Consider the following 16,981-nt stretch of genomic DNA (forward strand, 5'->3'; position numbering starts at 1 on the left):
ACGTCTGTCAGGTTTTGCCTACTTACATAGTTCAAGAAATCCATGCTTTAGCTATATCGTTTCTTCTCATCTCCCCCAACCCACTTCTTTTTGTTTGTTTTGCCTTTTTTTTTTTTTTAAGTCAGCCAAGTAAGTTATCTAAAAATAGACAGTGTTTTCTAATTATCACTTTAAAAATATGTGATTATTTTCTGTGTATTAATGTAGCTTTAAATATAGTCCCTTTTTTATTACTTCTATTCTAAAGAAAAAAAAAAAAAGTGTGAATCCGCATTTATAGGCCTAGAAAATGAGATTTGTATTTTACTATTTAGTTGATAAAGATCAGCCTTTGAGGTATACTATACAAGAATTGTCCAAGGTGTCTGACTGTGGCCTGGCTTGCTCTATAACCCATTGTGACGGAGCACTTTCTAATTGCACTAAGAGAAATTAACTGTTCTTTCACAGATGGGGAAAAGGTTGCAGCCTGCCTCAATTAAGCATCTTTGACATTTAATCTGATTTTTTCACTTAGATTTGTCACCATGTAGCTTTGTTTGAAATTGGCCATTTTTTACCCTATTTGTCGTTTCTATTTATAAGATTTATCGCAGTATATCTGGGTTATAACACTATAAAGACTGATGATATGGAGTGGCCATATTTGCATGTGTCTGTCCCCGGAAGGGTGGACTGTGATTTTATTGGATGTCTGCAGCTATTACCTTGAAGGATAAATTTTCATTTTTCATCTATTCTTCCCCATCTAGACTGTATCAGGATTAACTGTAATTCCAGTAAGTGCCTATTCAAACTTTTTAAAATGTTATTCCACCATTATAAAATATGCAAACTAGATGAAAAAGATTGTGGACAGCTTGCAAGTGCTTGATAATTTATTAATGAAATGTGATGGTTAATTATTGGTGTGTAAAAAGTCATCATATACATTAGTGGTTTTTTTTTTTTTTTTTTTTTTCTTCCTATATGATATAACTTTTAACTGGAATATTAAAAAAGGAATGATTCTACAGGCTGCAAATATATGCAGAGGAAATAGCACAGTACCTACATGCAGTACTGCATGCCTCTAACCAGGCTATTTTATTGACAGTAGCTATCAAATTTTTAAACCAACATTTCTGATAAGCTGTCACATCTTTTCCCCCTTGTCTTCCCTTTTCTATCAAGTTTTCTTGACATTTTACCTCCAACCTGTGGTGAGGCTGTCAGAACATAGTACAAGAATTTCTATTTTTTAATCTTCCTAGACAATTAACTGTATTAACTGGCTGCTTATAACAATTGGTTTTGCTAAGCCATTGTTTTATGGAAACACAATATATTACAGTAAGGACATAATTAATTCTGAGAATAACTGTATTTCTATGATGATTTTTTACACTCTAATCATGTAAAAACCTTAAATTGAACATTTTTTCTCTGTGATATGCATGTTTATGAAACAGAGGGAAACATTTGCCAGATGAATGGACTAAATTTTAACTTCTCTGATATTATTTGGATTAAGAGGCTATATTCTGAAAGGAGAAAAAGGACTGTGATTTTATTTTGAGTCTATGGAATTCCTGAATGGTGTCAACAAAAGTACTGATAGTAAGTATGGTAGATATGAGTTTTGGGTTGTTATTTCCTTCCCTTTCCAACAGGTTTTGCAAGCCATGGACTGGCTTTATGCAAATAAAAACAAAGCTAAACAACAATAGTAGTTAGAATTTGTAGTGTAAATAGCTTCTCCAAAGTCACCAAAATAACCTCCCATAATAGATTTATAGTCCACAGAGAAAAATAGGGATTGTATTAAATTGTCTTTAAAAATAAAGTTTTCTTGGGGCAAGTTTTTAATCTGAACCATGCTTAAATCCAGACAGACTTTTCAATACAGTACAGGAAATGCTTTCAGGTACCAAGGCATAAATGTAGCCTGCTCAATTAAAATTAAATAAATTAATAAATTAAATTGTTCAATGTTAAAGGTGCATTGCTTCCCTACTGTCTGCTGAAAAAATAAAATAAAATAAATAATAATAATAAAAAACACGTTGATGTCAGTTGTAGGACACTTTTTCTCTGGATCAAGTCCCGAATAGAAAAACAAAGAATTAAAATCCAAGTATAAGGCAAGTTTTAGTTGGTCTGCTGCTGCTAAATTATTTTTTTCTTTTTCCCTAGCAAGAGCAATCATTCTTTTTTCTTAACTTCCTTAATAAAATTAATCTGAAAAAGAATAAGGTAAAAAAAAATGTTAATAGACCCACAACACAATAAATATATTTTTAAATCTCTTTCAAACAAAATTAAACAAAATGAAGTGTCATAAAAATAAATTAAAATGATTTCCAGGATCCACTGTCAAGTAAGTGTTGGATCAAAAGAGAACCTGCAACAGAGTAAGTAAGTAATAACCTCCAATTGTAAACAGCAGGAATATGTTTACTGAACTGAGTTAGCAGTTGTGAATTCTTCTTGGTCTCATACAAAAGTAGTATAACTTCTGTACAGTATATCTTTCATATCAAATGCTCAAAGTTATTTTTCCTTACAGTTTGTTTGTAACCTTTTTGTTATTACAAATGAACTTTCATGATTAGTTCCATCCCCTGTTGTTGCTTGTGTACTGAACAGATTTCTGTGAGCTTTTGTTACCTATTTTGGTAAGTACTACAATACTTTCTTACCCGCACTCGCTGCAGTTTTTCAATAACCAGATAACATTTCATAAGCAATTTCTGTGTTTCAATTTTTAGATTATGAATAATCTATGCTCTAAGCATTCCTTAGAATATGTTTTCTTATTAGGCAGCATAATGGATTTCAGTGGAACACACATAATTTTCTCAAAGCAACAGCATGTACACAACTTGAGTCTTAATTTGTTAAAATCTGTAATAGTTCAATGGCTACCCTTTTGTGGCTTTCAGTCCATTTCAGAGATGGATGTGTACCAATCCTGATTTTATGTTGCTAGAAGTAAATCTATTTTTCATGTTTAGGAAGCTATTTTCAGATTTTTCCATTCCTGTTGCTTAGAAATCAAACATCTTAATGTAATGTCAACAGTGGGACTGAAATACCATTTATTTTAACTACAGTAGCAATAATACAGTTAAGATCAGGATGAAAGTTTCTGTTTTGAATTTGGAGAAAGCACTTTAAAAAAATGTAAAACCAAACATAAACAAAATAGTATTTTTGTTTATGAGAGAAGAAAAGGAAAAAAATGAATGTAAGCACCTAGTTTCCAGCAGTGAATTGAAAAACTAGCGAATTAAATATTACACCTCATTTTCCCATTCTCCCTTGAGTGCAGCCTGAAACTTGTCTTCTGTTCACTGCAATCCAATGGCCAGCACAACTGGCTAGTTAGAGCTCAGATTTTTGTAGCAATTTGTACTACACTTCGTCATAGCATAACTTCACCTCTAGCTGATGTCCTGTGTTGCAGAAGAGGTGGCATTTTGTGGTCTTCCTCATATGAAATAAATATAGATTTTTTTTAATTTTCAAAATGTTAATAATATGTCAGGTTATTACTGAGCTTGTGTCTCATTAAAAATATTATGGAGACTGTTCACATCATGCCATTTTTGTAGATCTGAGTGACACGCTAAGTCAAGCTATTTTTATTTTGTGCCAGCTTAAAAGATTGGTATCTTTATAAAACTATATACCACTAGAAATTCCTTCCCATGTCAATCAGAAAATGCCATTCCAGAAATGTTGGTTTTGTTCACCCTTAAATCCAGTATGTTCTTCAGACTGAAAGTTTACAAAATAAAATTGTCCATCAAACAAGTGAAATAAATGGCCCTTTTAAACTGCAGGTATATTTAGGTCAATGTTAAGACCAACATCAGAAGAAAGGGGAAAACTTATGAACAAAAATGGCTGCTATTGTTTCAGTCATAGTATTCCAGACATCCTTTTAAAAATATGACTGAGGTGAGTGATGATGGTTAAAATAACAGAAATCCTTCATGTGCAGGATTGCTTGACACTTGGTGTTCTGTACAAATAACTCTACATTGATTGCTGTACAGCTCTTAGACATTATATACAAAACTGATGAGCTAATTCTTAAAAATTTCCTACGGAGAAATGCATAAAAAAATTAAATTCCTCCCTTGAAGAGGGAAGTAATGTTTGTGCAAGTTTGTGTGAGAAACATTGCATAGATTGCTATTTATTTAGATATTCAAATCTTAAGTGAACTTTATTACACCTAATACAGAGCTCACTTTTCTCCTTTTTGCATACACCATTTTAAGATCAAATCCATCCTGTATTCCTTTATATACTCAAAATACCATTGAAGTATTTTGTTTGAATATGGCTTGCAGATCTTGATCCTTCCTAAATGATACTGAATGTCACGTGGATTCTAAATATCAGGGTAGCATTGCTTCCATTATAATTTATGCTTTACAGTCTGCAATTAAAAGACCAGTAAATCCAATTGAATAGAATGGATTTTTTTCCTAGTATGTTTTAGAGACAGATTTTCATTGTGTGAAATTTATGTGACATCCACAACAGATTTTGAATGCCTAATGAACAAATATAGGTATGCTATATTTCCATAGAAACTGTCATCTGAATGTAAGCAAAACAAACGGGTTAAAAGGTCTACATCTGTACTCAAAGGCTGTCCTACTGGAGTCCTTGGTACATAGTCCTGAATCTGTACTAACACCATCTAGTATCTATATTTCTGGCACTGGCTTGTGAATTAAGGCTGAAAACAGCTAGATGGGGAAAAAAAATAGGTTTGAACATATTCAAGGGGATTAAAACATTATTGGATACCCTGTAATTCATTCTGTACATCCACGCAAGCCAATTAAGAAAGATCCTTCTGATTCCTCAGTTTTCTGTAAAATACAGGGTGAAGATGCTGTGCTAGTTATGCCATTAACTCCATCATACTGATCGCTTACTGGAGTTGTGATAACAAAGCAATTCCCCTCTTCCTATAATCTGTTTGCCCACCTTTATTTGATGAAAAGTAGTTTCTGTTTCCCCTCAGTTGTAACCTGCTTCTGCTCCTTGGGCAGAAGACCTTGTACCCAGGGCAAGGTCTGTGACCTGACCTGATGAATAAGCCTTCCATCTTTCCTTCATGTTAGGCAGGAACAGTTGTACTTTTGTTTGTGTTACTTACTATATGTGGATTTTGTTTTAAGGTTGGCTTTCTTTAAATAAGTATAAAAAGTATGTAGCAGATATTTTTAGAATTATCCTTAGCACATATAGCTTGTGAGTTCTGCACAGATAGTTGAAAATAACGTGTTTTGGGAACAGTGTTGACATGTATAAGAATCTCAACTAAATACGTGAAAAGTCATAAGAATGCAGTAGGCTTTTCACAGATACTGATAGATTCTAACACTTAAAAATATTTCTGAAAAAGTCATCTCTGTTCCTTGAATAGTAGGAATGACTTAGATCATAAGGTAATGGGAACTGTCAGGGCCGTTGCTGACCGTTTTTCAATGCTCTGTATACCATTCTTTGTATTTTGTACTGCAGAATTTCATCTATCTTTGAAAAAGTTTGTCATTTACTTTAAAGTTGTGTTGTTCTAGCCCTCCTGTCTGCTGGTCATGTTCTTACATTGCGCATTGCTTTGCTGACAGCACAAATATTCAAGCATCCATATAGTGGATTTGACTAAAGAAGTGACCCATGAAGAAAATTGTTAATTTTAACTTGCTGAAATTTTCTGAGTGGTTTTTATCACATGACCTTCTATACACACCTGCTATAGTATACAGTAGCAATGGCAGGAGGCTGGAATGGTGTGGAGACAGCAGAAAAGCAACCACTGGTGGAGAGGGTTTGCTTTTATTTCAGCAATGCAAACCTCTGCTTTTCCAAAGTGAATATATCTGGCCTACATCTAAGCAAGAACATAAAAAAATAATAAATAAATAAATAAATAAATGCACATATGTTAACAGAAAGGCAAAGGCATCTCTTCTTGAGATGTTGAATGCTTAATATGTATCAGTTAAGGAAAAGCAATTTCAGGCATCTGAAGAGAAATGTTGGTAGGGTTTCTGGGTAAATGTCTGCATGTTCATTTGAGCACATCATAACTACTTTCCTTCTCTCCTGAATGTGTCTCATGAAAAAAAAAAATGTAGGTTATAACTAGGAAATAGTGAGGCCCATTTAGGGAGTTTTGAACTTGAGGAAGACCAACTGAGCATCATGAAGTATTTACATACTAGGAGATATCAGCTGAGGGGATGCTGTGTCATTCACATAAGGTAATAAACATTTTCAATCTGTTTTGTTTTGTGTCTTTTTGTGAAATTTAATATGGATATAGTCTGACAATAGAGGATTCAGTATGCTTTTTTCCTTTCTTTTTACTCTTTTCATCCATCTTCTTTCTCTCTTTCTTTTAAGACCTACATTCTGCTTGTGGTACTTTAAATATATAATTTATTTAACAGGAGCCCCAGAAATCAATATATAGTATTAGTGTATCTGTGGCTTTTTCAAGGCAAGGTGTTGTGCTCTGTAATTGCTAGAAACAGTGAGAAAAAAAATAAAATAAAATAAAAAATCATTGGGTATCAGATAGTAAGACTTTTAAGTACTGTCACATGAGTGTTTCCAGAAACATTAAGATTTTACTGAAAAGCAGTAGACTTTCCAGTTATGATATGTCAGCATATCATTGAATTTTACAAGGCCAGGTATAAATAGTTTTCCATTTAGTATATACGTAAAATACATCTCTTCTGTGGATCAGCTTTCTCTTTAAACATTGGTATACTGCCAAAATATCAACAGAGCCCAAGGGCATGATCTGGAGTTTACTGAAGTTATTCTCCCAAAACTTCAGGCTGAACTCTTGAAGGAAAATGGGGAGCAGGAGATCCCTGAAATATCGATGACAAGAGGACCACTAGAGGATGGGAAAGCAAAATGCCACAAGCATGTAACAGACCATTTTACCAATGGGGGCAAAGTAGTCTCCAGGATGTCCTAAGTGTATATGAATAGATTGTCTTGAATTAATAAATCTAGATTTATATAAACGGGTCCTATCTCATCTTTTGTAAAAGGACTTTTCAGCAGAAGTAGACTTGACCTTTCTACTATTCTAATGGGAAGAAGCAGTAGAAAGCAAGTTTTTAGTGAATAGCAGGTCCTAAATTACTCTTATTCTACTTTTATAATTTTCTTATTTAGCATTTGAGAAGCAAGATTTAATCACATTTCAGGATGGGTAATTTAAATTATCCTCATCATTTTTTGTCATGACAGAAAGTGGCTGTTATAATCTAATCTTGTAGGGATATTGAAGAATGATGTTCTCCTTAGTAGCAGTGTGCAATTATAGAATCACAGATTCATTTAGGTTGGAAAAGACCTTCAAGATCATCAAGTCCAGCCATCAACCCGAGCTACCAATTCCCATCACTAAGCCATTTTCATTATTAAATGCTTTTTCTTCTTGAGAAGAATATATAAATGCTCATGTAATATCATTCATATGTTAATAAACTGGGCTGCCATAGCAGTCATTTCACAGGAAATCTCTGCTACTAATGGTCTCACAGGAATCTCTACTAACATATTCATACATGATTGGGCAAAGAGGAGGAACACTGAGATAACAGTATTTGAAGCAATTAGATAATTTTGGAAAATCAAACAAAATGCTGCACATGAAGGTTTTCTAAAGGGTTTCAAAATGCTGAATGACTGGATAGTAAAATGGTGGGTGGAATTGAATATCAGTACGTACGAAGTAATTCATACTAGAAAAAGTAATTTAATTACAGCAATGGATTCTGTTAGTACTGAGCTGAAAAAATTGTGCCATCATTGTAAATATATCTCATGTAAAACATTCCAGTTCTCAGATGTGACCAGAAGTCCCAAGGGATGTTAGCAACTATGGGAAAAGGAGGTAAAAGCAGAACAGAAAAAAAAAAGCTTTATGCTATTGTATAGTCATTGTCCACATCTTGAATGCTGTATGCGTTTTTAGTTTCTGTTCCACATGATGAACTAAAATAAGAAAAATACAGTGTACTGCAACAAGATATTGGATTGGCTTTCCTACATGGAAAAGCTTGGCAAGATAAATAAATAAAAAATCTGGGAATATATTCTGATGTGTTATGATTACACAGCCATGAAAAGCATCAAGAAGTTAATAGGTAGCATGAAATTGAAACACATGAGGACTTAATGTGATAAGGCACTTTCTGTAGCCCTCAGGCAGTCTATGAGATGTTAGTCAATGGAATCTGTAACTGTATTAAACTAGCAATTACTATAGAGTGGCTATTACTATAGAGTTATACTTTATTACTATAGAGTTAGCCACTGCTGAACGCATAGTACTGGGCTAGCTGGGCTTCTGGTATTACCTGGCCAGGCCGTTTTTACATTCTTAACAGCATTTCATGGAAGAGAGGTTTGTCATTAGCATTAAACCTGATGATCTAGATTCAGCCTTATCTCAGAAAGTCAACTACAGAAAGTAAACTACAATCTGCTAGAAGCTTGCAGCATACAATCCTTTCTAAACATCAATTGCTGATCATTGTTAAAGGCAGAATATAAGACTCAGAACTCAGGTGTAAAAACCAGAATGGCTGCTTATGTTTTGTGCACCATTTCCTTTCTAATTTTGCAGCTTCATTTCCTAATCATTTTACCATCAGTTTGTACCCAATATTCAAAGAAAATGGAATACAGTCAGTGAAAGGAAGAATATATGCATCTATATTGCATATAATCATTCTAAACTATGTAATCAGATTCTGTGAAAATCAGAGTGTTATCACAGAGGTGGCAGTGGAATTCACAAGAAAATATTTCAGTAAATACTCAAAAACAAGCAAACAACAAAACAAAAAAAGCAACATTCTTAGTTAACAGTTAAAAACAGTCAAGTAGTTTGGATAAACTATTATTTATTTCTACTTCATACTTAAAAACATTGAGAATTTTTTTTGACTTAATATCAAGAGTTTTCTTGATGGAAATTTTGGTCTGAAGCCCTTTTAAAAGAAAATATTTTTTAGCATTCAGTATTAAGAAAAAGTAGCAAAAGTAACTCAACATGGCTCATATGGTAATGCTTCTAAATTTATCCTTAGATATGAAATGTTATCAGATTTCACATATAAATACCTTTATTCACTTTTCACTTCATTTGTTTCTTTCTTAGAACACTGTTGCTAAGGAATGATGCTGTTGTACTGCTCATTTGTTAATGCTTTTATGTATTTGTTAATGCATTTAAATGTGCTTATAAATTAGAATTCTGTGGAAAAAAACTTCAGTCTTTCTGTTATTGGATTACAGTTTGAAGAGGTTATTTCATGTGGTAGAGACTTGTTTAGTATTTTTCCAAATGAATCTGCCTTAAAAAAAAAAATAATAGTAAAATCATTAATATTTTGGTTCAGAAAGCAAGTAAGTATATTAAGAATATGTTTAGGACTTTTTTCCAAATAGGATTCCTTACTAAATCAACGCTACGGTACTTATCTCCAGAACTTTTCAGGGGAAACCAAACAAATAGTCATTTCTTCAGGTAGATACTGCTTTTCTGATGAACAGATCACAGGTTCACAGCCTTCATTGCGTCCTAGTATATAGTAGTAAAGAATTCATATAAGTGTTCATGTTTTTTTGCCTTTTTTTTTTTTGGGGGGGTGGGGGGAATGAAGAAAAAAAAAAGAAGAAAACAGGTTCATGTATGTAACACTTAAGGAAGAGGGAAATTATTACAGAATAAGAAGGATGAGACGCCTGGTTTTCACTAGCACAACTGGTGAGCATTCCAGTAGGTCTGAAGTACGGTAAGGTGAACTGCTAAGTTTGTTCCTCTCACTAGATAATAGATATTATGAATAGAACAGTTCAACATTATTAAAAATAAGTGTTACTGACTTCAGTGGAAATCTGATCAGATTGTATTTCTCACTTTGGTGTGATTAAAAAAACAAGCTGCATAGGGAAAGCTTGACTACCTCTTGTTCAAAGAGGGAAAAAAAAAAAAAAAAGTTACCAAATTGCAGTTTTGCTTAAATTAAAACGATTAAGGATAAATTCCTGACAAGAAATTATTTTGCTTCTTGAGTGTAAAGATCTATGAAATTTGATGTAGACAATAATGAGAAGTACATATGCAGAGAGACTTTGTCCTTCTATATGTAGTTCTGTAATGTAGAAATAGAGTTCTTTGCATATTTGTGTAAATACAAGTTTGCAGAAGTTGATTTCTGAGCCATCTGCGGCATTTTGATTTCCAGTTCTTTATTTCACCTGCAGAAAATATTGTGTAAGTATGTATTAGCTTTAGCTATATGACTGTTTCAAAATGGTACGTTATTTTATCATTGCTTCACTTCTCTGTAGTAATCATTACATGAGTTCAACTTTGATGAAGTCTAGTAAGCACTTAGATACAATATTATTCTTCATTAATGTTATAAGAACGGTAATTCATTTTTCAATGTACTTTACTGAAGAGCTAAAAACATCTACACCCAGAGCAGTTTCTTTTATTAAAAACACTTATACCATATCTAGCACATTTTGCATTTGTGTCTATTAAAATGCATGAAACACCTATCATAACATTTTAAGCACTCAGTAGCTTATTACTGGAACCACATAACTGCTTCCTTATTATGTCTTCGTGACAATGACTTTAACAAATTATATTCAGGTAGTTGTTAAAATTTCCATCCAAGCACAATTCTCTTTTGAATGACATGTCAAGAGGTTAACTTATGCTCCCTTACAGCTGATTTCTAGGCCTCAATCTTTCAGACAAGTCACTTCAAAGGAGTTATGACTCTGTTGAGTTGAGACATCAAGATAAAGTTGGCTTTCTGAAATGCAGTCCCCTTTAGGAAGCGTGCAAAAATTTTGCCGCAGTTATTTGTCTAGGCAGTACTGAAGCAACAAGACACAAGATGAAGACCAAGACATGGAATGAGAAAAAAGCTATTAAAGGAAAAAAAGGAGCTCTGGTTAATGTAGCTTATACTAATTCTTTGGTATTACTGCTCATTCATTTTACATTCTGTGGGATTTTCCTCAGAGGAGTGAAGTGTATGTATGTAGATATAACATTTAATTAGTTAGAAGTTCCTCTCTGTCTCTGCACCTTAAGACTTTTCTTAATAATAGTAAAATCTGTGTGGAAAAGAAAGACCAAATAGGTAAGTCAACAGTTCCATTTTTCACGCATATGCCATGAACTGTTTATGGATGACCTGTGGAAATCAGATCAGTAATGGAGAATAACAAGCACAGACAGTATGCTTACAACAACTAAGGAGTTCAAGTTTTACCAAAATGTAAGAACTATAGTTGAAAGTATATGTGAAGATTACCTATTGAATTTTTGTCATTTTGTCATACTATGATTGTCCATGCATTCTTTACTACGTAAATTTACAGCAACTTTGAAAGGAATTTCCTAGAAGGGAACAATGCAGATGTGTATACCACAGGCTATCAGAGGAAGAACTTTCCTTGCATCTCCAGTTAACATTTTATAGATGACAGAAGATACTGAGGAAGTCTGTTGACAAGCTAATCAGCTATGAATAAGAACAACACTAGCTAGAAAAGACTAGTATGGATTCTTGATTTCATAAAATGACATAAATCAAGATACAAAGCACACTTTAAGAAACTGTAAGTAGGAACATTTGTCAAGAAACTGACTTTTTTTTTCTTTCAATAACAAAACTGTCATTTAGTGACACTGAGCACAACTCTTAAGAGAAAACAAATGGCAAAAAACATTTGAGATATTCTCTCAATATTGAAATCAATTTCATCTACTTAATTTTAAAAGTCATTGTGTTCATGAGCTTTAGTTTCATACTACAATGTTTCATACTACAAGAGATGGAAAAAACAACAGCCTGGAGGTAAAAGATGCAAAAAAAAAAAAATAATCGCTTGACTGTATATACCCTTATTCTCAAAATTTGCAAGTGAACACTGAAAAAGGAAAACCAAACCTCACTACTGCAGGTGTCACAGTTACATGCAGCTTCAGTTGGTCACCTTAAATATATATGTGGGAAAATGATAGAAGCAGCTGAACTGTAGCGTGAAAAGCTTCATATAGAATGCTGCTTAGTGTTACCAGAAAAAAAGCCTCATTTGCAGAAAAGAAACACACTTTGGTCTTCTGGGTGACAAAGCTAGAAAAGTTGCTGTAAATTTACCTTTAATAAAATGCTATATTAAATATATGCAAGTTATCTCAAGCAGTCTCAGACATAAGCGATGTGTAAGACAGTCCAATACTTCTGTTCCCAACAAAAACTTAATTGGAATAAGTATCTAGTGTGTTTTAAAATTGTATTTTAGGTTTAAGAATACTGAAAAAGTATGTCCAAAAAATCCAGTTTGTATAGGGAATAGTATTCTTGCTGGTTTCCTACAGGTAAGGAACATCAGACCTGGCTTCTCTCAATTGAAATAAATGTTTAAAGGACATTTACAATATCATCTACAATTATATTTTGAAAAATGTGTGTTCTTTTTTCTTTGTAAGAAAGATTCAAAGAACTATTGTTTACCCTTTTAGTAATAGTGGAGTATTTATATCTTAAGATACACATACAATTTTTATGTTCCTGCTACTGCCAGTATACTGAGTGTTCTTCCCTGTGTCCCATATCATCGATAACATTAAGAATCTTAATCCTGGACACACTCTGGTGCAGCCAGAATGGTGGTTCCTCAAAAGCTGAAAAGGTCTAAACGCAAACAATGATGAACTCACTGCACTCATAACTGTAGTGAGGACACTACAAGAATCATACTCAGAGCTAAAAATGACATGACATAGTAATGAAGACATACACAAATCAGCAGAAGTGTTTTTGCAAATATTTTATAATATAATTTAAGAATGTACAGGATAAGAAGCGTAAACCTTGTACGTCTTCTGTTGTATAAGATGGAAAAATCAGAGAACAATTCCATACCCATCAAAGTCAATAGGGACTGCTCTTTACAGAATAGAGATCTCTCTGTAGTCGTACATTTGTAATTCCTGAAAATAATCTGAAATATCTATTTCGGTGTTCCTTGTTTTAATCCTGTCTATGTCCAAGATTAAGCATCCAAGAATAAGCAGTCTTCAGAAATTGTGTTTTTAATCCATGATGATTATAAAAATCTTTTAAAACATTTAAGACATAAGCAACAATTGTAAATCTTTAAACATATTCTCTTTATACTTAAATAGGCAAAATGTTATAAGTATTTAGTATTTAAGTATTTAGTATTTTCATTACAAAGAAAGAATATGTATATCTGAATGTGAGATTTAGTTGTTACATAGCTTATAACAGCTGTGCCTTGGGATGAAGACACCTGTAAATTAAGAGGAGCTTATTCTTAAAATAAAGTCACAGTCCATTTTTTTTTCCTTTGTGTGCCAACTGGTTACCAATCTGCTTATTCTTAACACAATGTTCAATATATAATGGTAAAATGAGATTTTTTTTTTTTTCTGTTATGTTCATTTTTGCCTAAACATAAAGGTAATGCTTTTATAAAAAAGGTAAATCATTGAGAAACATACATAAATTGTACTTATCCTTAAAATGTACTTTAGAGTTTTGACAGTCATGGCTTGATATAAATGGGCACAGTCAATATCAAAGTCAGAAAGCCTTTGTGATCAAAGATTTTCCCACTTCTTCCCATTTGTCAGTTACAATCTAACCAAAGTATACCATATATATACTCCAAGTCTCCCAGAGGAAAAAAAAAAAAAAAAGGTACTAATATTTTCTTCAAAAAACACTGCAAGTTAGGTTATGTTTCCTTCACTGTGTTTAAATGGAAAGAAAGAGGGCAGACTTAGGTGGGAACAGTAGTAAAGGACTACTACTCATATCAGGTTCCTCCACCATGAGGGTATGCTTAGAAATCTATTGCTAATGTTGTTCATTAGCCTTCAAGCCTTCAAAAAGCAGAAAATGAACTTATCTTGGGATCTTTTTCCTCCTTAAAAACCCATATCGCACAAATCAGAGTAATAAATGAAACTCCGTTAGTCACACGAAAATAATGAATATTGGACATTCAAGTCATTTCAGAACAATAATAATAATAAAAAAATAAATCGAATTCCATTGTTGGTTAAAATTGATGTTTCTTGTTAGTTTTGATACTATTTTACACAGCAGTTGCCAAGTCAGTACTTGTGATTTTTAATCATATTCATATTCTAAGAGGGAACACAATAAACACAGAGAACTTCAGATGAACTTCAGATGAATTAGACAGAATTTTCTACCAGTTTTACAAAGTTTTTTGCTACATAGAAATTGAAAGGATTTTTTAAATTGAAACCAAATTCCAGGATAAGAAAGTTTTCTATAATTAAAAGTCTGTATCTGCATAGGGAAATTTTTGTATTGTAGCAGTATGCTTCCTTGTGCAACATGCTAGCTTACACAAAAAGGTTATCAAGACAATTTGATTTATTTGATTTATTCTGTGCCTCTGTATGTCTAGGTAAATTGTTGCAGTGATTCTGTCCATGTTTTTCAGATCCCTCCTCTAGTGTCCAGACTTTCTGTCTGGTTTCTCTTACTGTCAGGTTTCAGTGTTAATAACTCCAGGCTCAGCTCATGTGGTGTTCTGGGAACTGGGGAGCTGGATGAGAAAATGGGGTAGCAGGCTTGTGAAATGAAATGGCTGCTTTCCTAATGCACTGAAGTACATAAGTAAAATGAAGCTGAAGATTTTGATTTCAAGGTGTTTAAGTGTTAAGTGCACCTTATTCTGTCCAAGCAAAAAGCTTAAACATATTCAGATTAATATTTTAGTGGCAATGTCAAAACTAATGCAAAAATAAACTAGGGTTTACTAAAAGCCACACAAGTAGTGTGTGGAAGTGAATCTGCTGATTCACAAGTCAGAGTTCTAATGTTTGGGTGCCCTTAAAAAAATTAACATAATTTGAGGCAGATTATGACCTTATGGTTTGTTTGTAATGCTGACCTTACGTTTTTTTTTTTGGTTGTTGTTGTTGTTTTGTTTGTTTGGTTTTTACCTACAATAAATACAACACATATAATCTTGAATTGAAGCCTACTTTAAATTTGCAGTTATTTAGCATAGAATTGTTGTGTGTTGCACTTGCCTTATGTACAAAGTCCATTGTCATGCTCAAGATAATTTCTGAAAATTTGCCTGAAAGTGTTCAGCAGTAGAATGAAAAAAGCAAGAACCAAGGTCATTGACTTTGGTGTACTTTTGTTCAGGTGGATTCATAAAACCTACAGTAGCTGTAGCATGTTTTATCTGATAGTTATGATCCTTAGAGAATAGTACAAAGAGAAGGTGTAGTCTTATTAAAAATCCATAGATTTAGCTGGCTTCTGTTTTTAGCTGTTAAAAGATAATTCTACTTTATTATTTCCAAGAAGGAAAATCACCTGTTCTTAGGGCTGTTTGTGTTTCACTTACTTAGACATGGCTTACAAAATTAAAATTAAAATGCAGCTGATTCCTAGCAATAAATATTTTAAATAATGGAATGAGTAGAGAAATGTCTCTGAGCTAGGTTAGGCATTTCATAATGTAAAAACAAATCAGGTTTCTCCTCTCATGTACTCAGAGTTCATGTAGCTGTGACTGCAATTTCAAAACCATTTTTTCAAAAAATATGGCTTTAATAACATATACCTAGTTATTAACAAGTGAGGCACACTTCAGAATTTCAGTGTCTTCTGTGTATACTTTTATGTATCAGGGAAGTCTAGCTGCCAAGACTTACAGCTCAGAAGTTTACTGCTTTCTGGAGTTTTTGTTGTTGTTTGTTTGTTTGTTTATTTGTTTTCTCCATGTAGGTGAAATTAAAGTTCTGTTTGTAAAGTTCTAGTTCTGTTTGTTGTGAATGGGTTTGCACAAGACATTGGTTTACCAGCAGCACCTTTGTCAGCAGGCACCAAGAAATCTTACGATTAATCAAATAGGCCTGCATGTGTTCTGTCTTCCTTACTTGATCCACTGACTGTGTAAACACTTGTATCAACAACAGTTAATATCTCACAGCTCTGAAGACATTAATGGATGGGTATGCCCCCTATCACAGCCCAAGTTAAAAGCTTGCCTTAGGCAGAAGATAGACAAGGCTGGGAGAGAGGAGATACGTAGCAGTTCAGATTGTCGTCAGGGAAAGGAAGTTCATAGAAAATACAGAAAAGTGACAGGCAAATGCCCTCAGACCCGGTTATGGTATTTCATTCCTTGATTTGTTGTTTTTCACATGTTTCTGTGCATTATTTTATGCTGGCTTTCCTTACTACACAACATTAAATGTAGTCAGCTTGTAGTTTGGTCGTTTAAAGAAATCCAACAGAACTTTCAAAAGTACCTTGTTTATCTTTCTGCATGTCTACATGAGTGCATGTACAGAAATAGATTTAATATTATATTTCAGTTTCTCAGGATAATATGGGAAAACCTAATCTACAAAAGGAACAATGGCTAATGAACAATATTAGCAACTCTAATCTGCTGTTTTGATTTACAGAATGTCAGGTTTAATTTTCAAAACTAACAATAACACCCTAAATTGACAATACATTACCTAAATTGCCAAAGGCAATTCTGCCTATAATAAATCTATTGTGGGATGGAACATTGTGAGCAAGCAGAGCAGATATGTTTTGCTTGATGTTATTCAGTGAATGTACCGTTCTTGTGCAGGTATCTGTTTGACTCTGTTAGGAAGAAGATAAACTTGACAGAATTCTATTGGCCTGAGATAAGACTTTCTTAAGTTAATTTGTCAATTCGTTTTAAATGATAAATTGATACACATCACTGATTTTTAAAAGGCAACTAAATTTTTCTGTTAGTAAGAAACGTGCATAGTCAAGCAATTTCTGAATTATAAATCCAGATGCAGTCATTTAAAACACAGTTGATTCACTTTAAT

General features: G+C 33.2%; 1 protein-coding gene across 29 annotated transcripts in view; it reads left to right on the plus strand.

Annotated features, from left to right (window-relative positions):
* Positions 1-16,981, plus strand: part of NRXN1 (neurexin 1) — a 723,656-nt gene that overhangs the window by 313,099 nt on the left and 393,576 nt on the right. For 18 of the 29 annotated variants that reach the window (XM_084513032.1, XM_084513021.1, XM_084513050.1 and 15 more), the window contains one exon: positions 753-779. The exons of the other annotated variants lie outside the window; for them this stretch is intronic. In XM_084513032.1, coding sequence (XP_084369158.1) covers positions 753-779 — 27 coding nt within the window. The remainder of the gene's footprint in view (positions 1-752; positions 780-16,981) is intronic. 29 annotated transcript variants of the gene reach the window in all.

Source organism: Aythya ferina (genome assembly GCF_964211825.1).
Source record: "Aythya ferina genome assembly, chromosome: 3".
Classification (NCBI taxonomy): domain Eukaryota; kingdom Metazoa; phylum Chordata; class Aves; order Anseriformes; family Anatidae; genus Aythya; species Aythya ferina.